The 27,579-nt window shown below is 44.3% G+C and overlaps 1 protein-coding gene across 1 annotated transcript in view; it reads left to right on the top strand.

The window, feature by feature from the left end:
- The window catches only part of DLG2 (discs large MAGUK scaffold protein 2), a 1,438,267-nt gene that overhangs the window by 1,135,641 nt on the left and 275,047 nt on the right, over positions 1-27,579 (top strand). The window contains exons 12-14 of the mRNA XM_058186296.1: positions 220-356; positions 2,819-2,963; positions 5,454-5,595. Of these exons, the coding sequence (XP_058042279.1) occupies positions 220-356; positions 2,819-2,963; positions 5,454-5,595 (424 nt within the window). The remainder of the gene's footprint in view (positions 1-219; positions 357-2,818; positions 2,964-5,453; positions 5,596-27,579) is intronic.

Here is a 27,579-nt window from a genome sequence, read left to right as displayed (position 1 = left end):
CGAATAAAGTTTGTTTTTACACGGACTGAGTTTCCTTCTACCTACTTGGGCCTGGGTCACAACAGGTGGATCAATAAAGAACTCATCTTGGAAGAAGTGGCTTTCTTGGGGTGGGGGACCTGATGTAGCCTGAGATGCTGCTTTTGAGCTTAACCTTAGTTCATCTTCAATAAAGCGTACTCTCCATAAAGTGTACTCTCTTTTTTCATTTCCGTCTAGGTCTGGGATTCAGCATTGCCGGAGGCGTAGGAAACCAGCACATCCCTGGAGACAACAGCATCTACGTCACCAAAATTATTGATGGTGGCGCAGCCCAAAAGGACGGACGGTTGCAAGTCGGAGACAGGCTTCTTATGGTGAGAATTGGCGCTGATTTTTTTTTTTAATCGACAGTGTGATGAAATATAACACATAACGCATACAGGTTCTTACCAGTTTAACGTGCATCATTTGTACCTCCTCATTTCCCATTATGGCTTGCTTACTCTGGAGGATAAATAAATGAATAACAACAGAGTTGGAAGGGACCCTGGAGGCATTCTAGTCCAACCCCCGCCCAGGCAGGAAACCCTACATCATCTTAGACAGATGGTTATCCAACATTTTCTTAAAAATTTTCAGTGTTGGAGCATTCACAACTTCTTCAGGCAAGTTGTTCAACTGATTAATTGTTCTAACTGTCAGGAAATTTCTCCTTAGTTCTAGGTTGCTTCTTTCCTTGATCAGTTTCCACCCATTGCTTCTTGTTCTACCCTCAGGTGCTTTGGAGAATAGTTTGACTCCCTCTTCTTTGTGGCAGCCCCTGAGATATTGGAAGACTGCTATCATATCTCCCCTAGTCCTTCTTTTCATTAAACTAGACATACCCAGTTCCTGCAACCTCTTCATATGTTCTATCCTCCAGTCCCCTAATCATCTTTGTTGCTCTTCTCTACACTGTTTCTAGAGTCTCAGCATCTTTTTTACATCGTAGCGACCAAAACTGAATACAGTATTCCAAGTGTGGCCTTACCAAGGCATTATAAAGTGGCACTAACACTTCACGTGATCTTGATTCTATCCCTCTGTTTATGCAGCCCAGAACTGTGTTGGCTTTTTTAGCAGCAGCTGCACACTGCTGGCTCATATCTAAATGGTTGTCCACTAGGACTCCAAGATCCCTCTCACAGGTACTACTATTGAGCAAGGTACCACATATACGGTACCTGTGCATTTTGTTTTTTTGGCCTAAATGTAGAACCTTACTTTTTTCGCTGTTGAATTTCATTTTGTTAGATAGCGGCCAATGTTCAAGTCTGTCAAGTCCCATTAGGATCTACCGCAGGGGTGAAATTTAAAAATTTTCCCTACTGGTTCTGTGGGCATGGCTTAATTGGTGGGTGTGGCTTGGTGGTCAGGTGACTGAATGGGCATGGTCAATAATAATAAATAATAAAAATAATAAAGTATACAAAACTTGGGAGGCACCAGTCTACCTTCTTTAAAAATAGAGGCCCCAGTCTATCAATTGCCTTTTACTGAGAAGCCCCGGTCTACCAAATGCCCTTTTTTGGCAGGCGCCGGTCTACCTTCTTTAAAAATAGAGACCCCGGTCTACTAGCTGTCTACAGCGCTGATCAGCTGTAGTGCAGCCCTTTGAAGTGCCGCGGCAGTCCTTTAAGGCCGTTTGCAGCTATATCACCACTGAGAGCTTCAGGGACAGAGAAGAGGAACAGCGAGTTGTGGGCATTGGGGGAGGGGGCAGGGATTTTTGCTACCGGTTCTCCCGAACTACCTGCCCCAATCGCTACCGGATCGTGCGAACCGGTCCGAATCGGGAGCATTTCACCCCTGATCTACCGGTAGTAAAGAACAGAACAGAATAGCAAAAGAGTTGGAAGGGACCTTGGAGGTCTTCTAGTCAGGCAGGAAAACCTATACCAGTGATGACTAACCTTTTTGCTGTCGCGTGCCAAAAGCATGGGGAGCGTGGGGGGGGGTTGTACGTGCACGTGCCTGCACCCATAATTTAATGCCCCCCCGCTCCCCCCTGTGTTTTTGGCATGTGACGGCAAAGAGGTTACCGGTGGGCCCGGTAGGCCCGTTTTTCACTCTCCCCAGGCTCTAGAGGCTTTCTTGGAGCCTGGGGAAGGCGAAAAGAGCCTTTCCCAGCCCGCTGGAGGCCCTCCGGAGGCCGGAAATGGCCTGTTTCCTGACTTCCAGCGGGCCCGGAAAGTCCAAAAATCAGCTGGCCGGTGTGCACATGTGTGTTGGAGCTGAGTTAGGGCGACACTCACGTGGCCACAGATATGGCTCCACGTGCCACCTGTGGCACCCGTGCCATAGGTTCGCCATCATGGGGCCTCTGTGGCTCAGACTGCTAAGACAGTCTGTTATTAACAGCAGCTGCCTGCAATTACTGCAGGTTCAAGCCCCACCAGGCCCAAGGTTGACTCAACCTTCCATCCTTTATAAGGTAGGTAAAATGAGGACCCAGATTGTTGGGGGCAATAAGTTGACTTTGTATATAATATACAAATGGATGAAGACTATTGCTTGACATAGTGTAAGCCGCCCTGAGTCTTTGGAGAAGAGCGGGATATAAATGCAAATAAAAAAAAAAAACTGATCCAAACTGGCTGAGTTCCACCACTGCTAACCACCCATCTGGAAGGCTGCATTTGAATGATAAAACACCTTATTTGTCTCACAGAATTGGCATAATTTACTGTGTTCCTTGAGTAAGGAGTTCTCTTCTTTCGATTAGCATGTGAACAAATAGTGGCTCAGCTTCTCCATCAGACCTGCTGAATGCACCTTTCTCTCTGCTTTCGTTTAGGTAAACAATTACAGTTTAGAAGAAGTAACGCACGAAGAAGCAGTAGCAATATTGAAGAATACATCGGATGTAGTCTATTTAAAAGTGGGGAAGCCAACCACCATCTATATGACCGACCCTTATGGCCCTCCAGATATTACTCATCGTAAGTTATGATGTACAAGTGTTTTTTTTCCCCCCCACGGATGTTGTTGTCAAATTCTAAGTGACGTTTTAAGGAACAAGTACCAAACAGAGATTCAGAATAAATGAATTCTCACTCAAATGTCCTGAAGCACCTTCAGTGATGAATGAATGGGGAGAGGGGAGATAAAAAAAAACACCTATGTGATTGAAACCATTATTCTGGGGAAGGGGAGGAGGTTAAACTAACCAAGGTGTAACATCACTTAAATTGCTCCAGAACTCATATTATTGTAGCAGAAGAGCAAGCAGAGCTGAAGGCGGAGTTAAGCAAGTCATCAGCCTAGAATTGTTACGTTTCCACAAATTTATTTATTTATTTATTTGATTTTTATACCGCCCTTCTCCTGAAGGACTCAGGGCGGTGTACAGGCAAAAATAAAACAAGTAATACAATGTACAATTTAAAATGCAAATTAAAAAACTTATTTTAAAACTAGCCTGAAAAGTTAAAATATATAAAAACTAAAACCCCATTTAAAATTAGTTAATAGAAAAATTTAAAATTGATAACATTCAATTCAAGCCAGCCCCGCGCGAATGAAAAGATGTGTCTTCAGTTCGCGACGGAATGTCCGAAGGTCAGGTATTTGGCGTAAACCCGGGGGAAGCTCATTCCAGAGTGTGGGTGCCCCCACAGAGAAGGATCTTCCCCTGGGGGCCGCCAGCCGGCATTGTTTGGCGGACGGCACCCTGAGAAGTCCCTCTCTATGAGAGCGTACGGGTCGGTGGGAGGCATGTGGTAACAGCAGGCGGTCCCGTAAGTACCCAGGCCCTAAGCCATGGAGCGCTTTAAAGGTCGTAACCAAAACCTTAAAGTGCACTCGAAAGGCCACAGGTAGCCAGTGCAGTCTGCGCAGGAGCGGTGTTACGTGGGAGCTACGAGTAGCTCCCTCTATCACCCGCGCAGCTGCATTCTGGACTAACTGAAGCCTCCGAGTGCACTTCAAGGGGAGCCCCATGTAGAGAGCATTACAATAATCCAAGCGAGAGGTAACGAGCGCATGAGTGACTGTGCACAAGGCATCTCGATCAAGGAAGGGGCGCAACTGCCGAACCAGGCAAACCTGGTGGACTTAAGTCTAACCCCTCTTGACATTGACCCTTATCTGGCACTAATTTCGTATTGTATGAGAGGCCCTTGGTGCTCTCTGAGCTTGGTTGTTTAGTTGCGGATGGTTTGTTACCCAACTAGGTAACACCATCAGTGCTAATAAGAGCCTAATCAAGAAATCACCAAAAACACTCCCACCGACAGTGTGAGCCACTTGTATATAAACAGAAAGCAAACCCCATTCCCTTGTAAGCAGTGATTATGTTACCTAGTTGGGTAATGAAATGTCTGCAAGAAAACAACGAAGCTCAGAGAGCACTTAAGGCACACAGTCGTCGCTCTCCTCCTCCTCCTCCTCCTCCTCCTCCTCCTCCTCCTTCCCCATTCCCTTGTAGCACTGATCACGTTACCTAGTTGGGTAATGAAACGTCCACAAGAAAACAACCAAGCAACAAGAGAGAGAGCATGCACCAAGGACCTCACAGTTCAACCCTGAGCTACCAATATTATCAAATATTGTCTTTGGAGATCCTAGAGCCAAACATTGGAGCCTTGTTTTAAACCTTTGAAAAATACTAATGTTAAATTGCCAGTCATTCCATTGTTTAAGCCAGAGTTCCCTAACCTTTCTGGCTTTGTAGACCAGCAAAGGGGGATTTGGGGGGGGGGGGGGCAGAGGGGATGGTTCCGCATGAATGGCAGACGAGAGCATGTGCTGCTTGCACAAAGGGAGGGCACATGCTTGCCTGCTGTTTGCACAAATGGGAATGCACACATGCACTTTCACCCACCACTTCCACGGCCCAGTTCCAAAGAGTTCAAGGCCCGGTAATAGGGCCACAGCCAAGGGTTGGGGACCCCCAGTTTAAACCTTGATGCCTTAAACTTCCGAAAATCCTTTCCATGTATAAGGTAAAGTTAAAAGTTTCCCTCGCACATATGTGCTAGTCGTTCCCGACTCTAGGGGGCGGTGCTCATCTCCGTTTCAAAGCCGAAAAGCCAGCGCTGTCCAACGATGTCTCTGTGGTCATGTGGCCGGCATGACTAAACCCCAAAGGTGCACGGAACGCTGTTACCTTCCCACCAAAGGTGGTCCCTATTTTTCTACTTGCCTTTTTTATGTGCTTTCGAACCGCTAAGTTGACAGAAGCTGGGACAAGTCACGGGAGCTCAACCCCGTTACGCGGCACTAGGGGTTCGAACCGCTGAACTGCCGACCTTTCGATCGACAAGCTCAGCATCTTAGCCACTGAGCCACGTATGCGTCCTTTTCCATGTATGCCTGTTTGTAAAACAAGACGAGGGGGCACGCCTTGAATTTTCTGTAATATCTCAGACGGTTCAGCATGAATTGAAGCGGTGACCGAATGGTAATTGGCTGTCTTCTTTAACCCGTAGCTTATTCCCCGCCAATGGAAAACCACATCCTGTCTTCAGGCAACAACGGCACTTTAGAATACAAGACCTCGTTGGCCCCCATCTCGCCTGGAAGATACTCACCTCTCCCAAAGCACATGCTAGTGGAAGATGACTACCCCAGGTTAGATATTCATCTTTACTGAGTGCCTTTGATTGATATGCTGGCTTCCAGGAAACATGGTCTCTTGTTTGATGCTGGGATTAGGGCCTCGACAGGGTATATGAGCCTTTGAATTAATCGCATTATACAGGAAAGAGACAGTGATGATCAGGGGTGGGCTTCAAAAATTTTAACAAGGGGTTCTCTGCCTGGTTGCTGGGTGGGCGTGGCCATGGTGGGCGTGGCCTAGTCGGCCTCCTACACCACAGTGGGGGCGGTGGGGGGCTTTGTGCTCTTCCCGGGCTCCGGAGGCTTTCCTCAAGTTTCCAGGAGGGTAAAAATGGCCTCCCCAGGCTCTGGAGGCTCTCTGGAGGTTGGAAATGGTCCCGTTTCTGGCCTTCCCAAACTTCCGGTAGGCCCGTTTTTCACCCACCCCGAGTGTCCGCACGCGCCCTGCACTTCCCTGTATCCAAAATGGGCCGTGTGCGGGGACTCCTGGGAGGGGAGGGGTGGGCGGGGCCAGCCAGGAGTGGGATTTGGGGAGGTTCTTCAAACTGCACAGAATCTTAGCTAGAGGTTTTCCCGAACCCCTGAGAACCCCCAGCCTGATTATGGTCCATATGGCTGTCCCTTAAGAATAACAAGGAGGTGCACTCTTTAAATTTAAAAAAAGGAAATTCCCCTCTCAGTAATTTAATGGTTAGAAACAAAAGCCAAGCTAGAATCGGAGAAGGATAATTAACATTTGGAGCGACTAACCGGATAGAATTTCCTCTGCGCCACTATTCCTCTTTTATCGTAATTTTTTTAAATTTATTTTGGCCTCATCCTGTCCAAAAAGATCAGGTTTTTGCTCTGTTTCGTTTCTTTCTTTCTGTCTGATCATTTAGAAACATCGTGTTGGGTCCCAAATTTGCTGTTCGTCTGTCCACCGCATTCTGCCTTACCTTGTCATTGTGTGAGATTTGAGTTGTCCCTTGTCGCCCTTAACTTAGCAGTAGACCATTTGAATTTTATATCTGTCTCGGCCATATGGTTTCCCCTCAGTTTTAAACCTGGGGCGGGGCGGGGTGGGGGACCACCAATTTCCACCCCACAAAAGTAATGTTCGTAGTTCTCACAACCTCCTTGGTCTTCGTACAGGAATGCGATGCGCACTCAAGAATATTTCCTTGGAAAAGGAATTCCCTTTTGTTTGCTTCTGAAGTAAAAAAGATGTTGAGACTCTAGAAAGAGTGCAGGGAAGAGCAACAAAGATGATTAGGGGACTGGAGGCTAAAACATATGAAGAACGGTTGCAGGAACTGGGTATGCCTAGTTTAATGAAAAGAAGGATTAGGGGAGACATGATAGCAGAGTTCCAATATCTCAGGGGCTGCCCCAAAGAAGAGGGAATCAAGCTATTCTCCTGAAGGCAGGACAAGAAGCAATGGGTGGAAACTAATCAAGGAGAGAAGCAACTTAGAACTAAGGAGAAATTTCCTGACAGTTAGAACAATGAATCAGTAGAACAACTTGCCTGCAGAAGTTATGAATGCTCCAACACTGGAAATTTTTAAGAAAATGTTGGACAACCATTTGTCTGAAACGGTGTAGGGTTTCCTGCCTCGGCAGGGGGTTGGACTAGAATAATAATAATAATAATAATAATAATAATAATAATAATAATAATAATAATAATAATAATAATAATAATAATAATAATAATAATAATAATAATAATAATAATAATAATAATTTAATTTATAGACCGCCCTTCTCCCGAAGGACTCAGGGCGGTGAACAGCCAGTTAAAATACAGGAAAACAAACAATATTAAAAAACAACCCTTAAAAAACTCATTCAATTGGCCAAAACTAAAACACAATTACACCTTATAAATTATAAAAAATTTAAAACCCCAATTAATCAAATTAATTTTTTTAAAAAAACAAAAAATCAAGCCAGTCCAGCGAGATGGAACAAATAGGTTTTAAGTTCGCGGCGAAAGGTCCTAAGGTCAGACAATTGTCGAAGTCCAGGGGGAAGCTCATTCCACAGGGTAGGAGCCCCCACAGAGAAGGCCCTCCCTCTGGGGGCCGCCAGCCGACATTGATGATAAAGAAATAAAGGGAGACTAGTATAGATCTATTTCAAGCTTTTTAGCTTTCATCAGCTAGCCCAGTGGTAGTCAACCTGGTCCCTACTGCCCACTAGTAGGTGTTCCAGCTTTCATGGTGGGCGGAAGGGATTTTGTCCGATATTGAAGCACTTTCCTTTTTTTTAATTTAATTGACTTTTAAAAAAAATGTCATAGCATTATTTAAAAACATTTTCATTAGGTTTTCATAAAATTGCCCGTGACAATTAAAATTTCTGAAAATATACTATTTGTATCACCCGCGCATAAGTTTAGTTCACGTTACGTAAGTGAAACTAAATGGCGCTATAGTGCGACCGCAAACAAAAGAGCCTCGTCCCAGAATAGCTCGCGCATCTCCCCCCACACCACCCAGCTGTAGCAGACAAGTAGAGCTGGTAGCTGGTGCCCCCCCAACCCAATCCACGATGCGCAAGAGGCCTGCGCAGACAACGATACATGGCGCATTACTGTGGAACCGGTGGGCGGTTAGAAAATTTTAGTACTAACAGAGATACAAAAGTGGGCGGTAGGTATAAAACGGTTGACTACCCCTGAGCTAGCCATACCCTTACTTAGATTCGAACTTGGGGCTGCCTGCATATTAGGCAGTTGTATTAACCTCTGAGCCACAAGTTCTCCTCCTTTTATCAGCTGAGCCAGGGGAGAGATTAAGTGTTTTCCCTCCCACCTTGGGTCTGCCCCAATGTGGGAGGGAGCATACCGCTTCCCTTTTGCCTTCCAGCTGCAATCCAGGAGCCCTCAGGCAGTTGCTGTCGTGTCCCACTCCTCCGCTGACGGCCGGGTCAGGGAAATCCAAATCAGGCTTGCCTCTGCAGCTCTGCCCAAAGTCCTAGCAAAGTCCTCAGAGCAGGCAGGAGACCAGTAAGTGACTTCAGCAAGATAAGTTCGACTTTGCCTGACTCAGAGACTGCCAGAAAGCAGATCCTTTATATAGGCCATGGGGTGTGGCTCCATGACTCAGCACTCATTAAGGCCTGCCCCTCCCTTCCTTCTGTTGCCTCCGCCTATCCAGTCTTCTGATGCGAGGGTCACTCCAATCAGCTGTTGTTGGAAGTAAACTTTCCTCAGGCTCACATGCTGTGGAGGAGGGGGAGGGGTCTAGCTGCTCCGTTTGCCTGGGCATGGAGCCAGGGCTGGGGCCGGGGGGTGCTCCCTCCTCTGCAGCCTGCTTGGGCATGGAGCCAGGGCTGGGACCAGGAGGTGCCCCCTTCTCTTCAGCTTGTCTGGGCATGGAGCCAGGACTGGGGCCGGGAGGCATACATTCCTCCGTGTTCGGGAGCAGATAAGAAGGCCCCGGCTGCCGTGAGAGTGGGCAAGACACAACAGTTGCATTCACTTTCTAGCAGACATTTCATTGCCCGACTAGGTAATGTCATCAGACCTAGAAGGGAGTGGGGGGTTAACCCTGATGATATTACCTAGTTGGGTAATGAAATGTCTACCAGAAAACAACCAGACTTAGAGACCAGAAAGCACCCCACCATTCAACCCTGAGCTACAAATATTCTGTTGGGTGTCATTTTATTTCTTACCAAAAAAAAAAAATATCTCTTGATGTGAACCATCCTAGAATATGTATCCCATTTAATTCGTGTCCATTTACCCATTAAAGACGAAGAAGCCCGTTGGAAGAAAAATCGGTGCCAAATGTCACTGACCCGTATCTGCTTTCCTAGAAGGGCATCAGATGTTTGTCTTTTTTTTAAGAGACCACCCTGGGCTTCAAACCTTCCGCTAATCATGGCCCTTTAATGAGTTGGCCTCTTCTGCTTTAGCAGATGTTTGCAAACAAATGTTTCATGTTCAGGCTGAGGCTAGATAGCTGGAAGCAAACACCGATCACCTGGGAATCTGGATTATCATTTTCTGTGCAACCGAAAGAGGCGATCAGAGGAAGTGACAGATGAGGAGGGGCGGTTTTATTCCTGCATCACTTGCTAAAAAGAGAAACGTGCTTCCCGCTCCCCTCCCCCTCCCCCCGGCTCGAAATGGGTCAGGGGTGCCTCGAGGACATGCTGAAAGAGAACAATGAGGAAGAAAAAAATTTTCAGTCTCCTGCTATTTCTTCCACTGAAGCCATTTTGTCAGAGAAGTCTCATGGCCGGCTGTATTATTAAACAATTCCCTGAAGTCAATAGTGGGATTCAGCCGGTTCGGGATGGTTCGGGCGAACCGGTAATTAAATTGCTGACTGGCCATACCTGCCCTGCCCAGCCCCCGTGCACCCCATTTTGGTTCCCAGATAAGTTCAGGGAGGCCTCCTAGGCCCAAAACGCGCCCCCCCCCCACGACCCATTTTTGCTCCCAGAAGATTTCATGGAGACCGCTTAGGCACAAAATGTGATGTGGGGGGGCAGCGTGCGCCTCTCAACAGCCCATTTTCACTCCCAGGAGGTTGCAGGGTGGCCTACTAGGCCCAAAACGGGGCGTGGAGGGTGGCGCATCCTCCCCCACGGCAGGACTAGCTTAAACGTAGTTTTAAATTGGGGTTTTTTAATTAGGGTTTTTAATCGGGGTTTTTAATTGTATTTAAAAAATTTAAAATTTAAAATTTTTTAGGCCATATATTGAATTAGTTTTTTATATTGTTTTTAACCTGTATCATATGTATCTTGATTTTACTGGCTCTGAACCGCCCTGAGTCCTTCAGGAGAAGGGCGGTATATACAAATTTAATAAATAAATAAATAAATAACTCTTTCCTCCCAGGAGGCATACTAGGCCCAAAATGGGGCACGCGGGGTGGCGCATCCCCCCTCCGCGGCCCGTTTTTGTTCCCAGGGGGGTACAGGAGGCCGAGCACTGCCTGTCACACACCCCTGGCCATGCCCATCATAGCCACCCCACACCCAGTCGGTCATTAGGGCAGAGAACCGGTTGTTAAAGTGTTTGAATCCCACCACTGCCTGAAGTAGAAGATGATCGATGGTATGTAGAAGACTTTGGAAGAGTTTTGGTCCATCATTTTCTTCTACTTCAGGGAAGGTGCATCAATTCCACCCCACTCTGCCCCAGGTCAGCCTTCTTCCTTCAGTGGAGTACAGGTAGCCCTTGACGTACAACTATTCATTTAGTGACCGTTCAAAGTTTACAACGGCACTGAAAAAAAAGAGACTTATGACCGTTTTTCGCATCGCTGCAGCATCCCCACGATCACGTGATCAAAATTCAGACACTTGGCAAGTGATTCATATTTAGGACGGTTGCAGTGTCCCTGGGTCATTTGGATGACCTTTGGAGACCTTCTGACAAGCAATGAGGAAGCCTGATTTGTTAACATCTGTATTATTTACTGGATTTGTTTAACAACCGTGTGATTCACTTAGCAGCTGCGGCAAGCGAAGTCATAAAATGGGGCAAAAGTTACTTAACTACCATCTCGGTTAGCAATAGAAATTTTGGGGCTCAGTTGGGGTCGTAAGTCGAGGACTACCTGTACACCTAATCAGGACAACCTCTGTTGGATGGAAATACAAGTAGTCCTTGACTTACAACCATAACTGGGGCTGGAATTTCCATCCTTAAGTGATGCAGTTGTAAAGGCCAACCATTGCTTAGCGGTCATGAGTCAAGGGGCTGCATTGCTTTGTGGTCGTAAGTCAAGGACTACTTGTAGAAACCTTGGTTCAGTCCAACTGGCATTCAGACAACCTTGATTTTCATCTTAGGCCTGGTTCTTCAAAGATGGCAACTCTTTAAGACTTGTGGACTTCCACTCCCAGAATTCTTGTGGACTTCCACTCCCAGAATTCTGGCTGAGGAATTCTGGGAGTTGAAGTCCACAAGTCTTAAAGTTGCCAAGTTTAGAGACTTCTGTCTTAGGCAACCCATGGTTCCTGCAATTTAGAGCAGAAAGGCTAACTATGAATAGGATCAGTTGGCCTTGCTTGGGGACAATCAGCTGCTTTCAACCACCTTCGTTTCTGAAAATGTCCTGGCCATTAAGTCACTCTATGACCTAGTACAGGTGTCGGCAACCTCTTTGTGACCTTCAAAGAGCCACAAAGGTCCTAACTGGAAGCCCCCCGTTCAATTCTGGAGCCAACCAGAAGTCCGGTTCCCCCACCATAGAGTCTCCTCCTAGTGTGGTGTCCTTTTTCCTCTACCTTTCCTAACCAAAAGCCCTATCAATTGTGGAGCCGATCGGAAAACCTGCCCCTTACCATAGAGTCTCCTCCTGGCACGGCATGCTTCCCACCCCCAACCAGAGGCTCCTCTCAAAATTGTGGCGTCGACCAGTGACAGGGAGCCGCAGCAGAGGGATGAAAGAGCCACATGCGGCTCCAGAGCCGCCGGTTGCTGACCCCTGACCTAGTAGGAAAAAAATGTCCAACATGTCCTTCAAAACAATGGCATTCTTCTTCCTTCCTTCCCTCCTTCCCCTTCCTTTATGTTCTCCCCCCACCCCAGAATCATTACACTTCTCTCAAATTGGCAGTGACCAATCGACTAGCTATGGGATGAGCTGAGCATTACTTCAAGGTGTAGGAAGTTAGCACCCATCCATCTCCTAGAAGAATGAAATATTCTAGGAAATATTTAAAAAGGCAGAATATTATATTTTCCCTAAAGGAGAAACATGTTTCTAAAGACATAAACTCAGAGCCTCAGCCCCCCACCCCCCACCAGCAGATATTTTGGTGCCAACCTATCTACAAGACAAAAGGCTGGGCCAGCTTATCTACAAAACAAAAGACCTTCACCCTCAGGACATGATAGGATTAGCTCTCTACCCATGGCACCACATGGCACCTGGGAAGATTGCATCACCCAGCAAGGTTCAACGAAGTCTGGGACTCAAGACGGCCTACAAAGTTACCCCTGCATAGCCCCCTGGGAGTCTGACAACCAATCAGAATACATGCCCTTGCCACAGGAACAGGAAGTTCAAATTCAAAGCCCAAGAGAGCTCTCTCTCTTTCCCTCCCTCTTTCTCTTTCTCCCTCCCTCCCTTCCTCCCATGTGTTCATTTGTCCAGGACCCAAAAAACCCATGTGATCATGTCCACCATTAAACCATCTTTCCAAACACCCTCCATGTTTCCAGTGTCTTTCTCCCCACTTGGAATTAAACCCAGGTGGACATTTCTTCCAACAAAGGGCATAGAACAAGCAATGGTTGGTTGCCAGAGAATGCTGGGCAACCCAGATTCCTAGACCTGTGTTTGCCCCCCCACCCCACCCCCAAGCTTCTAATACAGTGTTGTTCCTCATCCTTGGCACCTTGAAGATGGGTGGACTTCAGCTCCCAGAATTCCCCAACCAGCTTCTTCAAGTTGGCGAGGTTGGGAAAACCCGGGTCCGGTGGTTGTGTTTAACTTGTAACCAATGGAAGGTGTCCTTCATTTGGCTTTGTTTGAGCACGTCGGGGTGTTTTTATGGGTCTGGCCCTAGTGATTTCTTTCTCTCTTTGCAGATATGACTTCCCTTGGTAGGTGTGTCCCAACTGGAGCAGGGATAGCTGTGATCCAATAGGGAAATTTCATGAGTGCAAGAAATCCAAGCACTGAGTCACACAAAACCAACTCATGTATTCCTTTTTTTTTTTTGTTATTGTTGTTGTTCACTTCTACCTGCTGGAAAGGGAGAAGGACCTATGCTTTCTTTTATCGTGTCTTTAAAAAAGTGCTCAGACACCAGATTTGTGGGAAGCTGCTTTGATGTAGTGCTTCTTTTTAATATATATATTCAGCGTGGTTCTTTTCGTGTTGCTCCGTTTTGGCAAAATACAAAACCGAGAAGGCAGCATGCGCCAGCGGTTAGATTGACAAGCTTAGAAAGTCGTCTTCACGGCTGTTGATTTTTCTTTCACTCTTGGGTTTTTTTAAAAAAAAACAAAAACGAAAAAACATTCTTTTATTTCTCGGAAGACTCCTTCTTAAAAACCTTGACTCTTTGCAGCTGTCTTGATGCTGTGACGAATTGTACCGAGAGTTTTCTCACTTGTGTAACGAGTTTGTGACCTGTAAATGAAACCGTGTAAAGTTTTTTGGGGGCGAGAAATTTGGGGAGAAAAGGGGAACGGTTTTGTGAATGCCTTGGATTAAGTCAGGGGTCGGCAACCTTAAACACTCAAAGAGCTACAAAGGTTCTAACTGGAAGCCCCCGAATTCAATTGTGGAGCCGACCAGAAGTCCAGTTCCCCCACCATAGAGTCTCCTCCTAGCACGGCATCCTTTTTCCTCTGCTGACCGGAAATCCGGTTCCCACACCGTTGAGTCTCCTCCTAGTGCAGCTTCCTTTTTCCTCTACCTATCCTAACCGAAAGCCCTATCAATTGTGGAGCTGACCAATGACAGGGAGCCGCAGCAGAGGATATGAAAGAGCCACATGTGGCTCCCGAGCCGCGGGTTGCCGACTCCTGGATTAAATGATTTTTTTTTTAAAAAAAAGGATGAGAGTATGCAGCAAATTGGAACGGACTATCCATCGATCATATATTTTGTTTTTGACATTTTCCCAGTCAGATAATATGGCATATTTGTGTTTGTATATTTAATTTTAAAAAAAAAACTATAATTTTTTTTTTTAAAAGCCGATTTGTTTCCAAATGCACAAATGTCACCTGGCTTGGCTGACTTGAAGGTCTGTCCAATCCAGCATTTTTACTGATGATGGAAGCTAATTTTAAAATGTTCACATCTGAATAAATATGCGGAGATAACTTGAGTTCGTAGTGCGAAGGCTGAAGGCCATGAATTCTCCGCATTTCCCTTTTTAAAAAGTTATTGCTTGGGGAAGCTTTCCTAAGATGTAGGAAAAAGCAGAAAATCTTCAGGTGGGTGAACAAGTAGAAAAAGAACAACAAAAAAAGAACATTTCTGAATTGTGGGGTGTCTAATTATGGTCCCTCCTTCCTGTTTGCTGCAGCTATGTGTCTCTGTGCATTTAAAAAAAGAGCGGGGAGGGGAACGGAAACAGAGAGTAGCATGCTTGTTACTGAAAAACCTTAACACCATTTTGAATAGCAACGTTACCAAACCATAATATGCAGAATTCCGTGCATTGGCCAATGGTGAAGGTGAGGCTATCATGCTCTTGTTTCAGGAAATTCTATCCGGAGGAACAAATCTACCCGTGTAAACAGAACTATGTGCAATTTTGCAATTCAGTCCTAACACACCACTGAGAGAAAAGTCGGAGGAATTTTACATGGGGGCTCATCTGCTTATTATCCCTGCAATATTTTGATCATACTTCTTTAACTCCTTCCTCACGTCAAATGCCAACCATTCGTTGCTCAATATTTTGATGGTGTGCTGTAATGCAATTTTTAGATATTAGTTCAATGCTGGCCAATTACATTGGTTGTGAGTTTTGTTTTGCTTTTTCATTACATAATCCCTTTTTTTGTGTGTGTGTGTGTTGGTGTGGGGTGGGATAGGGAGAATTAATGATCAAGGAAGCCGATCTGAATATAGATAAGATATAGGAGCAAAAGGCGGCTAGAATTATCTGACCAAACTCACTGGCTCAGTATAAAATGAGGGTCTTTTTGGGGGGGGGGCAGAAGGTATGAAGGTTATAGAAGCTCTCATCAAAGGCAGCGAAAATTTCCCTTGGTTCCTATTTTATTTATAAGTAGCTGATAACCCAGCGTTGGCCAGCTGTTTATTTATCCCAATCCTGTATTAGACAGGAAAAAGAATGAATTAATCAGGCACTTCCCCATTTGTCCCCTGGAGGGTGAACGTCACGGCTGGCTTTCCAGAGGAAGCTGCGAAGGAAGTGACATCAGAAACAATTGTCGCGCTAGGATGCCGCACTTGCTCTCCTTAACAGCCCAGGCATTCCAGCGTTATGCTGGAACACACACACACAATCCTAGGGGTGCTAGGGGTGTTTTACCCCCACAGTATTTGTTTCCAAATAGTAAGTCATCTGTGTACCAAGTTTGATTGAAATTGCTCGAGGCGTTCCAGAGTTATGCTGGAACATATATATAGATTCTCACTGTCAGCTTCGTTGGTATCAGACACCCCTTACTGAGGGGTCCTTAGCGCTCTCTGAACTTGGTTGTTTTTCTCGCAGACGTTTCATTACCCAACTAGGTAACACCATCAATTGCAACATTTGCATTCCTTGAGTGAGGAATGAACAGGAAGAGGGGAGATAAGAAACTCTTGGATTGAAGCCATAATTCTTGGGAAGGGAAGAAAGTTAGTCTGATTTTGAGTGCAGCATCCCTCAAATTGCTCCAAACTTCATATTATTGTAGGAGTGGAGCAGGAAGCGATGGAAGGGCGGGGGGCGGAGTTAAGCAAGTCATCAGCCTGGAGTCATTACATTCCCACAAATTCCCAAACCCCCCTTGAATTCTGTTGTCCCTTATCTGGCACCAATTTAGTATTGTATGAGAGATCCTTAGTACTCTCTGAGTTGCTCCTGATGATGTTACCTACTTTGGATAATGTAACATCTGCAAGAAAACAATCAAGCCCAGTGAGCTCCAAGGACTCTTCATTTCTACCCTGAGCTACAAATATTCTCCTTTATTGGTTCACCCCTTGTTATCCCAGCTTCTGTATTTTGTATTCCCATTTCAATCAGTCAGCTAGGACTGAGTATTTCGGTAATCTTATTTCAAGATAATAAGCCTGAATTGCATTCCTCGATTTCCAGAATTTTTTTATTTTTTTATTTTTATTTGCATTTATATCCCGCCCTTCTCCGAAGACTCAGGGCGGCTTACACTATGTCAAGCAATAGTCTTCATCCATTTGTATATTATATACAAAGTCAACTTTTTATTGCCCCTAACAATCTGGGTCCTCATTTTACCTACTTTATAAAGGATGGAAGGCTGAGTCAACCTTGGGCCTGGTGGGACTTGAACCTGCATTAATTGCAAGCAGCTGCTGTTAATAACAGTGTCAGGCTGCCTCTGATTATATCTAGGAAAGAATACACCTTGACTTCATTTGAAAATAAAGAAAAGTACTTTTACTAGGTACATCTTGATTGCAGCAGTATAAAGTTGAATCTGAGACAAAATATGGCTAACAATCTATATCCCCCCTATTTCTCCCTCCTCTTCCCCAAGAGGTCATCAGGTCTGGTCCAATGCCAGCTCCTTCCTGGGGTCCCGTGGTAATCTTCTTCCGCAGGTCTCTGGCTGTCAATCATATCAGGAATGCAATGTCCGTTAGAGTTCGTGCTCAAACATTCCTGTTGAATTCAAAACATTAATCTCCCCTCCCCCCTTAATTATGTCAGACTGACACTCTTAAAGGGCCCTCTCTACTTAACTTGAATCCAAGAGCTATTTACATTAGAAATAAAATCCCATGCTATCTAACAACTGAATATAAGGAGTACAAAAGGATATGAAGATTGGAGTGGAGGCTGACAAACAGACTGTCTTAGCAGCCCGAGCCACCAGAGGCTCTTATCACCAATTTGAAGACCTAGGCAATGATCTGTGCCATGGAGAAGAATTTGGGGTCCCCATAAGCCAGTGATGGCGAGTGTGCGCGCGTGCATGCGCTTCACACACACATATGCTCGTTGGGGACGCACCCCGGAAAAGAAGCTGCCAAGTGGGCATGCGCACGCCGGGAAATAAACTTCCGGTTTCTGTCACGTGGATGTGCACCAGCCAGCTTGTCTTCTTGTTACTGGCGCTCATGTGTGCACGACATCAGCTGGCTGGCACACATGCGCACAATGGAAACCCAAAGACCAGCTCTTCCGGTTTCTGGCACTGCCGCATGTGCAAAAAACAGTTGATCGTCGCCTATGCATGCACGCCAGAAACCCGGAAGTGGAACGGGCGATGCCATGTGTAGCAGCCACTTTGGGCACGTGTCCCATAGATTTACCATCACGGCCATAAACTATATCAGCGCTCTCCAAATTTGGCAACTTTAAGATTTATGGGCTTCAACTCCCAGAACCGTCTCAAAGGTTCTTTTTCAAAAGGCAACTGGACTGGGTTTTTTTATTTCCTTGAGAAAGATGTTTCGCTTTTTTTCATCCAAGAAGCTTCTTCGGTTCTTCAATTCATTGCTGCCGTTCTTCAGTTCAGTCAGAACCGAAGAAGTTTCTTGGATGAGAAGCGAAACGTCTTCTTCCTCAAGGAAAAAACAGTCCAGCTGCCTTTTGAAAAATGCATTTCGGAGGCAACCGTAAACTGGATGACTGAGAATCTCCACAGGCACTCCCAGAATTCCTTCTCTTGGCTAGGGAATTGTGGGAGTTGAAGTCCACAAGCCTTAAAGGTGACCCCTGAGCTATCCCTATATTGACTTTCAACAAAATGATACTGAATTGGGTTCTGAATATTGAAACCAAATAATGTAGTAATATCATCCAGGCGTATATCTGCTAAGACAGCGGTCACCAACTGGTGGTCCACGGACAACTGGTGGTCCGCGAAAAAAATTTGGTGGTCCGCAGTAAAATTATTTGCATTTTTTGTATTGCACTAAATCAGGGGTCCTCAAACTATGGACTCTTTCTCATGGCGGCTGCTTAGCTCCAACAACTGCTCGGAGGCAGGCAGGCAAGCAGGCAGGCGAGGAGTAGCTGGGAAGGGAGGGACGAGAAGAGGCTGGCGAGGCACCCCTTTGACATGAATGGCGTGGAGTTGGCCACGCCCACCCAGTCACATGACCACCTAGCCGCGCCCACCCAGTTGGTCGTTAGGCCGATCATATTAGTGGTCCGCGGGATTGAAAATTATGAATTTAGTGGTTCTTGAGGTCCGAAAGCTTGGTGACCCCTTTGCTAAGACATAGTTCAGTAGGAGATCCTGTATCTCTTTTGAGTAGCTCTTTACCTTTCTCTAATGAAACGTTGAGATGACTAAAGGCATTGTAATACAGCATTCCTATCCAAAGTGGGAAAGTTACTTTGGACCCATATTTTCATCGTCTTGTGTAGAAGCTCAGCATTTCCAGGAAAAGCACTGAGGGATTTCCTCCTGTTGTGTAGCTACTGTGAGACACCAGAAAGTGTCTTTATACTTAGAGATTCTAACACAGGGGTGTCAAATTCTATTTCATTGAGGGCCACATCAGGGAGGTATTCGACATCGGAGGGCCATGGTGGATGTGGCCACGGTGGCCATGACACCGGACACCTGTGGTGGCCAAGTGTTAATGCAGGACTTCCCTGAGACCTTCCCTCACTCTCATTATAATCATTATAATATAAAACTACTTCCTCCCTCCCTCCCTCCCTCCCTTCCTTCCATCCATCCACCCATCCTTGTTTTTCCCCTTCCCTCTTCATTCTAATTTCTTCTTCATTTGTTTGTTTGTTTGTTTGTTTGTTTACATTTATATCCCACCCTTCTCCGAAGACTCAGGGCGGCTTACAGTGTGTAAGGCAATAGTCTCATTCTATTTGTATATTTACAAAGTCAACTTATTGCCACCCCCAACAATCTGGGTCCTCATTTTACCTACCTTATAAAGGATGGAAGGCTGAGTCAACCTTGGACCTGGTGGGACTAGAACCTGCAGTACTTGCAGGCAGCTGGTTTTAATAACAGGCTTCTTACAGCCTGAGCCACCACGGCCCTTTGCCTCTTTCCTTATTTTTCCTTTTGCTGTCTTCCCATCGTCCCTTCTTTTTCTTTGTCTTTCCTTTTGTCCTTTCCTGTCCCTTCCTGCATGCTCAAATACAAAAGAGGAAACATTTCTCCTTTTGTTTTGTTTTTAGCGTGTTTGGATAGCCCTCTTCCAGCAAAAACGGATGTGTGTGTGTGTGTGTGTGTTTGTGTATTTATGTGGCCCCCCCAGTTCCATTTTTTCCGGTAGAGGGCTGCAAGAGGCTGCTGCGGCCAAAAACTGGGCACGAGGGGCCCCCGCATGCTCACCTGAGCGCCATTTTCACTGGCAGGAGCACCGTGGGCCAGTCCTCTGCTGTGTCCAGGCTGGCCCCACAGGCTGGATCTAAGCATCCAGCCCAAGGGCCTTGAGTTTGACAACCGTGCTCTAACAGATATGCACACCCCACGCTGATCCAGAAGCTCCTTTGCTTCTTCATGTTCAAAAACCTACCAGATTCCCTTCATTCAAATGGATCCAAATGGTTCTTTGAGTCTTTTAAGGGTTGCAGACCCCTGGCTCTAGACTATCAAAGAAAAGGATTGGGGCTGACATGACATCTGTCTCCCAGTACTTGAGGGGCACTCAAGAGATGAGGGATTGACTTCTTCTCTAGGGCACCCAGAGGGCAGGACGAGAAGTAACGGGTGGAAGCTTGTGAAGGAAAAATCCAACCTAGAAGAAAGGAGAAATTTGGTGACAGTAAGAGCAGAGTTGATCGATGGAAGAGCTGCTCTGGATGCTCCATCACTGGAGGTTTTCAAAAACAGACTGGACAACCATTTGACTGGGATGGTATAAGGCCCCTGCCTTGAGCAGGAGGTTAGAGTAGAAGACCTCCAAGGTCCCTTCCAACCGTACAGTAGTGGCCAAAATTGTGGAAACCTTTTGGGAAAAGTCTATTTTTGAGGGTTTGATGGCTTATAACACCACTTTTTCAAGACAATCCTATTCCACTGCTGGAATGGCCTGGGAATAGCCCAGACCTTAATAGAATAGAATAGAATAGAATAGAATAGAATAGAATAGAATAGAATAGAATAGAATAGAATAGAATAGAATAGAATTCTTTATTGGCCAAGTGTGATTGGACACACGAGGAATTTGTCTTGGTGCATGTGCTCTCAGTGTACATAAAAGAAAAGATACCTTCATCAAGGTACAACACTTACAACACAAATGATGGTCAATATATCAATATAAATCATAAGGATTTCCAGCAACAAAGTTACAGTCATACAGTCATAAGTGGAAAGAGATTGGTGATGGGAACGATGAGAAGATTAATAGTAGTGCAGATTTAATAAGTAGTTTGACAGATTAATCCAATTGAAAAGTAGTTTGACAGATAATCCAATTGAAAATCTATGGAGCCCACTAAAGAAACTTGTAAGTCAGAAGCGACCCAGCAATAAAACCCAGTTTATAGAAGCCATCCTTCAATCTTGGTTTCACATTAGAACAGCTGAAGAACTCAAAGACTTGGTTCACTCCATGGGAAGACGTTGTATGGCCGTAACTCATGCTAAAGGTTATCCAACTAAGTATTAACTGACATGGAGATCATTTTTGTACTGTATATCTCATTTTTTTTTCTATGGTGATAATTTTTGCATATCTCGTTTTTTTCTACATGTTTCACTTTTCGTCTTTATATGATAACTGCACTTCTAATAGCAAATCCTTCAGGAAAGTTATTGCATTACATTTTTGATTATATTATCTTTCCATTGATAGATAATTTTATGGTACCACCCCAAAAAAGCGGTGTTATTAGCTAGTTTTAGAAAAATACACTTTTCGCAAAAGGTTTCCACATTTTTGGCCACTGCTGTATGATTCATTTTCCCAAGCAGGAGAAAGTAGAAACAGGGAGTTCTTTGCTTGTGATCTCTACCCGAAGGGCAGAAGGATAGTAGGTCCACAGCTCTTACTTATGCAACAGCATCTACAAAAGGCATGATGGAACCCATAGTTCTCCATTTAATTCAGCTTACCTTCACAGTAACCTGGAGCACTTGAAGCGGAAGGTGGATTGGGGCGGGGGGGGGAAGAATTAGTGATCCTTATACACTCCATGAATAATATCTCATTTAAGATCTTCTAGATCAGACACAATATTAATCTTCCCCTGCTTGGCAGGGGCATGGTCATACTTCACAGCCAGCTCCAACTTGCTTTGGCAGCTGCGGTGATGGCAAATCATTTCCAATTATTTCCATGCAAATTCCAAGAATTCAAAGCATTTTGCATACGGCCTATGATGAAATTTTCTTTTAAGAACCTAAATCCCATTGCTGCGTAGTTCCCACCACCACCAAACTCCCTTTCGTTTCTTTTGGAAGAATATTGTTTATTTAGAATGACACTGTATAAAGCAGCGGTCACCAACCGGTGGTCCTTGGACCATTGGTGGTCCACGTGAAAATTTCGGTGGCCCGCAGAAAAATTATTTGCATTTTTTATATTGCACTAAATCAGGGGTCCTCAAACTATGGATTCTTTTTCATGGTGGCTGCTTAGCTCCAACAACTGCTACCTGTTGGGGCCCTAAGGAGCCCAAGTGGGCAGGCAAGGAGTGGCTGGGAAGGGAGGGGCGAGTAGAGGCTGGCGAGGCGCCCCTTGACATGAATGGCATCAAGTTGGTCACATGACCACCTAGCCACGCCCACCCAGTTGGTCATTAGGCCGATCATATTAGTGGTCCGCGGGATTGAAAATTATGAATTTAGTGGTCCTTGAGGTCTGAAAGGTTGGTGACCCCTGGTATAAAGCGTGGTACAGGTAGTCCTCGACTTACGACTACAATGGAGGGCAACGTGTCTGTTGCTAAGTGAGACATTCGTTGAGTGAAATTTGCCCCATGGTTACTTGTCACTGTTGTTAAGTGAATCAGTGCAGTTGTTCAATGAGTGACACGGTTGTTAAGTGAATCTGGCTTCCCCATTGATTTTTGTTGGTCAGAAGGTCGCAAAAGGAGATCACATAACCCCCGGGATACTGCAACTGTCATAAATTTGAGTCAGTTGCCACATGTCTGAATTTTGATGTGACCAGGGGGATGCTGCGAAGTGTGAAAAAATGATCCCAAGTCGCTTTTTTTCAGTGCCGTTGTAACTTCGAACGGTCACTAAATGAAACTGTTGTAAGTCGAGGACTACCTGCATTGCGTTGGAAACTAGAATTTGCAGAAATTCTGCGAGTGTGTGTACAGCTCTTCACGGATCTGTTGTCTCTTCTACTGCGATGCTATTATTGCCGCAGCTTTGTTTTAATTAAAGCAAATAATGACTCCATATGAGTTGATGCATGAATAGAAATCAGGAAACATACCATGAGTTGCTGCTTAATTTATCAGCCATCAGCAGCCTGGAGATACGCTTTGATTTTAATTATTCTTTCATAAAAGCCAAAGTTTAATCGGCATGCAGCTGGAGCTGAAGGAAAAAAATAGTTTTAATTGAGAAATTTTGTTGGGAAATCGCAGTTCTCTAAAAGAAATTTGATGCAAGTTATGATGAAACCTGAATTGTTCCTTGCTCATTCAGATGCTTGTTTTAACTGAGATTGGAAAAAGTATCAGAGGCGGTGGATGAGGTCCCCAAAATTACATATTATCCCTTTCTAGTTTTTGCAAATTAATTGTTGCAACGGATAATACATTCCTTTTTCCCCCTTTCATTGACTTGCATAGAAAGGAAAGGTTCCAACTAATTCACAGTTAACATCTGATGTCACAAAGTGTGACTTAATCATGGTTTAAAAGATGGCTCAGTGGCTAAGACACTGAGCTTGTCGATCAGAAAGGTCGGCAATTCGACGTTTTGAATCCCTAGTACAGGTTTCCTGCATGTGCAGGGGCTTGGACTAGATGATCTCCAAGGTCCCTTCCAACTCTGTTACTGTTAACTTTCTCAGGAGCTTTTAAGCCTATTGCTAAATTCACATATCCTTAGTTGTGATTTGTTTAGTTGTGGCTAGTTGAGTAAGCCCCAATTAGATGAGTTTGCATGTTATCCTAAATGGTGCATTTTGGTTTATTAACTATCCAAAAATGCTAAGTCAAATCAAATAGCCACATTATATAGAATAGGATAGGATAGGATAGGATAGGATAGGATAGGATAGGATAGGATAGGATAGGATAGGATAGGATAGGATAGAATAGAATAGAATAGAATAGAATAGAATAGAATAGATTTTTTTATTGGCCAAGAGTGATTGGACATACAAGGAATTTGTCTTGGTGCATAGGCTCTCAGTGTACATAAAGGAAAAGATACGTTCATCAAGAATCATAAATCACAACTCTTAATGATAGTCATAGGGTACAATAAGCAATCAGGAATCAATATCAATATCAATCGTAAGGATACAAGCAACAAAGTTACAGTCATACAGTCATAATTGGGAGGAGATGGGTGATGAGAACGATGAGAAGATTAATAGTAATGCAGACTTAGTGAATAGTTTGACAATGTTGAGGGAATTATTTGTTTAGCAGAGTGATGGCCTTCGGGAAAAAACTGTTCTTGTGTCTAGTTGTTCTGGTGTGCAGTGCTCTATAGTGTCGTTTTGAGGGTAGGAGTTAAAACAGTTTATGTCCAGGATGTGAGGGGTCTGTAAATATTTTCCCAGCCCTCTTTTTGACTCGTGCAGTATACAGGTCCTCAGTGGAAGGCAGGTTGGTAGCCGTTGTTTTTTCTGCAATTCTAATTATCCTCTGAAGTCTGTGACTGTCTTGTTGGGTTGCAGAACCAAACCAGACAGTTATAGAGGTGCATTAAATGGTGTACTTTGGTTTATTAACTATCAAAAAAAAAAAAAGCTAAGTCAAATCAAATAGCCACATTATATCTCTATAGATATATTGAGATCAGATATGGTAGAGAACATGGGGAAAAAGCAATACCTCGAACAGTTTTGGAAACCTGAAAGACGGAAGCTTTTGAGTTGCTAACTTGTTACAACAGATTATAGTTAGGGTTAAGAATATTTCTGTTTCTGAACTTTGATAATACGAATAAAGTATTATCGGTTCAACAGACCAAGTTGCAGACTTTCCCAGATGGAATTAGCTCAAGATGTTTGGACTGGAACTTCCAGAATTATTTTTTTTTAAAAAAAGCCATTGCTGAGAATAGCAATAGCGGCTGCAGGAATTGTGTATGGCCAGTCTAGAGAAAAGAAGGACTAGGGGTGATATGATAGCAGTGTTCCAGTATTTGAGGGGCTGCCACAAAGAAGAGGGAATCAAGCTATTCTCCAAAGCATCAGAAGACAAGACAAGAAACAATGGATGGAAAACTAATCAAGGAGAGAAGCAACCTGGAATTAAGGAGAAACTTCCTTACAATGAGGACAATTAACCAGTGGAACAGCTGGCCTCCAGAAATCGCGGGCGTTCCATCAGTGGAGGTTTTTAAGAAGAGGTTGGACAGTCACTTTTCTGAGATGGCTTGAGCAGAGGGTTGGAATAGAAGACCTCAAAGGTCCCTTCCAGCTCTATTCTGATTGAATAAGGCTTTACTCACTAAGAGCTTTAGAGTCAGCATATTGCCCCCCACAATCTGGGTCCTTATTTTACTGACCTCGGAAGGATGGAAGGCTGAATCAACCTTGAGCCCCATCAGAATTGAACTCCAGGCAGTGGGCAGAATTAGCCCGCTTAACTGCAATTTAACCACTGGGCCATCGGGATTCCTGATGGATTTGCAAATCTTCCTTACCAACCATAAATAAGGATCACAGCCAGATTAAGGATGCCTTCCTTGACCAAACCAACACTCACTATTGAAGGTTCTTTTAAAAGAAAAAAAAACCTAGAAAAAATATATTTTAACGTGGGCTACAGCCTTGAGGATTTAATTCCTTCCAATTCAAATATGATGATGTTATGACTATATAAAGAACACATGAAAACACGCAGGGTTTTCTCAAGTATAAAACCATGGGACTTGCTTCTTTACCAAGGACAGCCAGTTTTTGGTTTGTTTTGCATAAATTGTATAATAGGATTCAATGTTTGCCTTCCCCCTATCGGGGCAAAGGTTGAAGTCTGCATTTTTTCAGATATTTGGAATAATATTGATTTGTCAGTGTTACATTGAGCCGTAGCTTCTTGCAAATGCTGGATGGGGTTGTGAGGAAGTGAAAGAGGAATCATATAAAATAGATGAGGAAAAGACAAATGTGCATTTCAGCCACAAATTGTTGTGGTTTGCCAGCGGAGCTGGCAGCAGATTCGGACAGTGAGGAGGTTGGGGAGGAACATGGGCCAGTCCTGAAGTCTGGGGAAGGCTCTGACGAGGGCTCTGCATTGGAGGCAGAGAGAGGGCCAGGGCCGTCTGACAGCTTAGCAGCTGCCTTTGGAGTCAGACATCAGTGAGGCAAAAGAACAGCTGGAGCCTGTTCCCAGTGTGCGCATGCACAGAGTTGCCAGAGGAAGGGAACAGCTAAGGAACAAGGGTCGACTTGGGAGTAAAGCCACAGGTAGACGATGAATGGCCCCTCCCAGAGGCAATAAAAGAAGAGCGAAAGGGGAGACAATTAGTCTATTCCTGTATTCTTGCCAAGTATTGCGGTGTCTGAAAGATATCGGCCTGGCCACTCTCCAAGCCTGATAAAAGTCGGTAATTGTGGACTAGCTGTGGGAGAGGAAAGACTTCGCTGGAGAGGAATTCACTGTAAATTATATAAAAGAGGTTTTATCGGGGCTTCACGCTTTGGGAAAGGCTAGGTCAGAACACGAATAATGGAAATTTCAGAATGACTGCCTTGCTAGATGGTACATGGGTTAGAGCTTCCCTTTTTTTTTAGTTTCTCGGTGGTAAAGCCATAATCAGGTTACTTTTTTCTGTACCTATTTCTGTACTCTATTTTCTTAATGCTTCATTTTTATTCTCTGTATAACAATCTGAGCATGATGCTATTGTGCAGATTTACTATTATTATTATTGTTGTTGTCATTATTCTTGTTGTTATTTAGAGCTGCAACTAGATGGCAGCAATGAGCTGGACAAATCTAATTCTGTCCCACTGCCCTCTGGTGGTGGTTTAGTTTTTTTGCAGCCAAGGCATGGTTGCGTTATTATTAATATTATTATAATTATTGCTTTACTGTTGCTAATATTATTCCTCCAAGTTTCCATCACGCAGGCCTTAAGGCAGTTTTACAGCAGAGAACCTGGGGCAGAATCTATGAAAAACGTCACAAGGCCAAATGAAAGAGGTGATGGTAATTAGTATTTTGAATGGATCTAAATGAGGACCGAAGAATATATACTTCGGATGGGGATGAATCATCTAGATCAGGGGTCTCCAACCTTAGTCACTTTAAGACTTGTGGACTTCAACTCCATGAATTCTGGGAGTTGAAGTCCACAAGTCTTAAAGTGGCCAAGGTTGGAGACCCCTGATCTAGATTGGTTGTGAATGTCTAAATGGCCTTTTTCTCTGAATCACAGCAATTTAACTCAATTCAGCTCTGTTCCAGTTTACCTCCTCTCCTGAAATATAATCTGGCTTCATGTATTATTCTTACTTAAATTATTAAGATTGCTAGGATTCGATTTTACACATGGGTGAATTTAGCCTTTGTAATCCCGATTTTCGGGTTTTAATCCTGATTTTCGCATTATGGCCTTAATACAGGCTATATAGGTTGCTTGTCCATAAAAGGCAGAGTTTTCTACACTTTAGTGCCAAAATACCAGATTTTAACTTGTCCTTTCAGCATGAATTAGTTAGATGTTACATTTAATCTCTTGCTTTGTTGCTCTTTCATTTCATTAGTTAGTAATTAAAACTTCTATCGCTCCCCAAACAGATGCTTGAGGGGACACTGCGTAGAATCTCAATCTACCCAGATGCTTAAATATTTTTTTTTAAAAAAAACCTTCTGTGGGTCCTTTAATTAAATGCCCACCATCATTTTAGGGGAGATTATTTTGCCCGATATCTTTGTTTCTTTCATTAATAATATGAGACTTCCTGGACCAGATGAGAAAGGTTAACATAACCCTAACATAACATATTGTAGGAGGTAAACAGGCTGAGCCTGAGGGAGGAAGGGGTCAAGCGTGTCATTAGTATTGAGTCCCATTGGACCCACAAGAGATCTAAGTCCAGATCATCTTGAATTCCTGTGACCCTTACCTACTGCTAATTTGCTTGAACCACTAGTTGTTTAGATTCTTGTAGAGATTTTAAGCTTGCAATAAATCTTTATTCGCATTTGAACTGCTTGGATCTTCTGATTTCCTTGGCGCAAGACACATATTTTATTTATTTATTTTGCAATGAGCCA

This window comes from Ahaetulla prasina, chromosome 5 (assembly GCF_028640845.1).
Source record: "Ahaetulla prasina isolate Xishuangbanna chromosome 5, ASM2864084v1, whole genome shotgun sequence".
NCBI classification, from domain to species: domain Eukaryota; kingdom Metazoa; phylum Chordata; class Lepidosauria; order Squamata; family Colubridae; genus Ahaetulla; species Ahaetulla prasina.
This window is presented reverse-complemented; position numbering and strand designations above follow the sequence as displayed.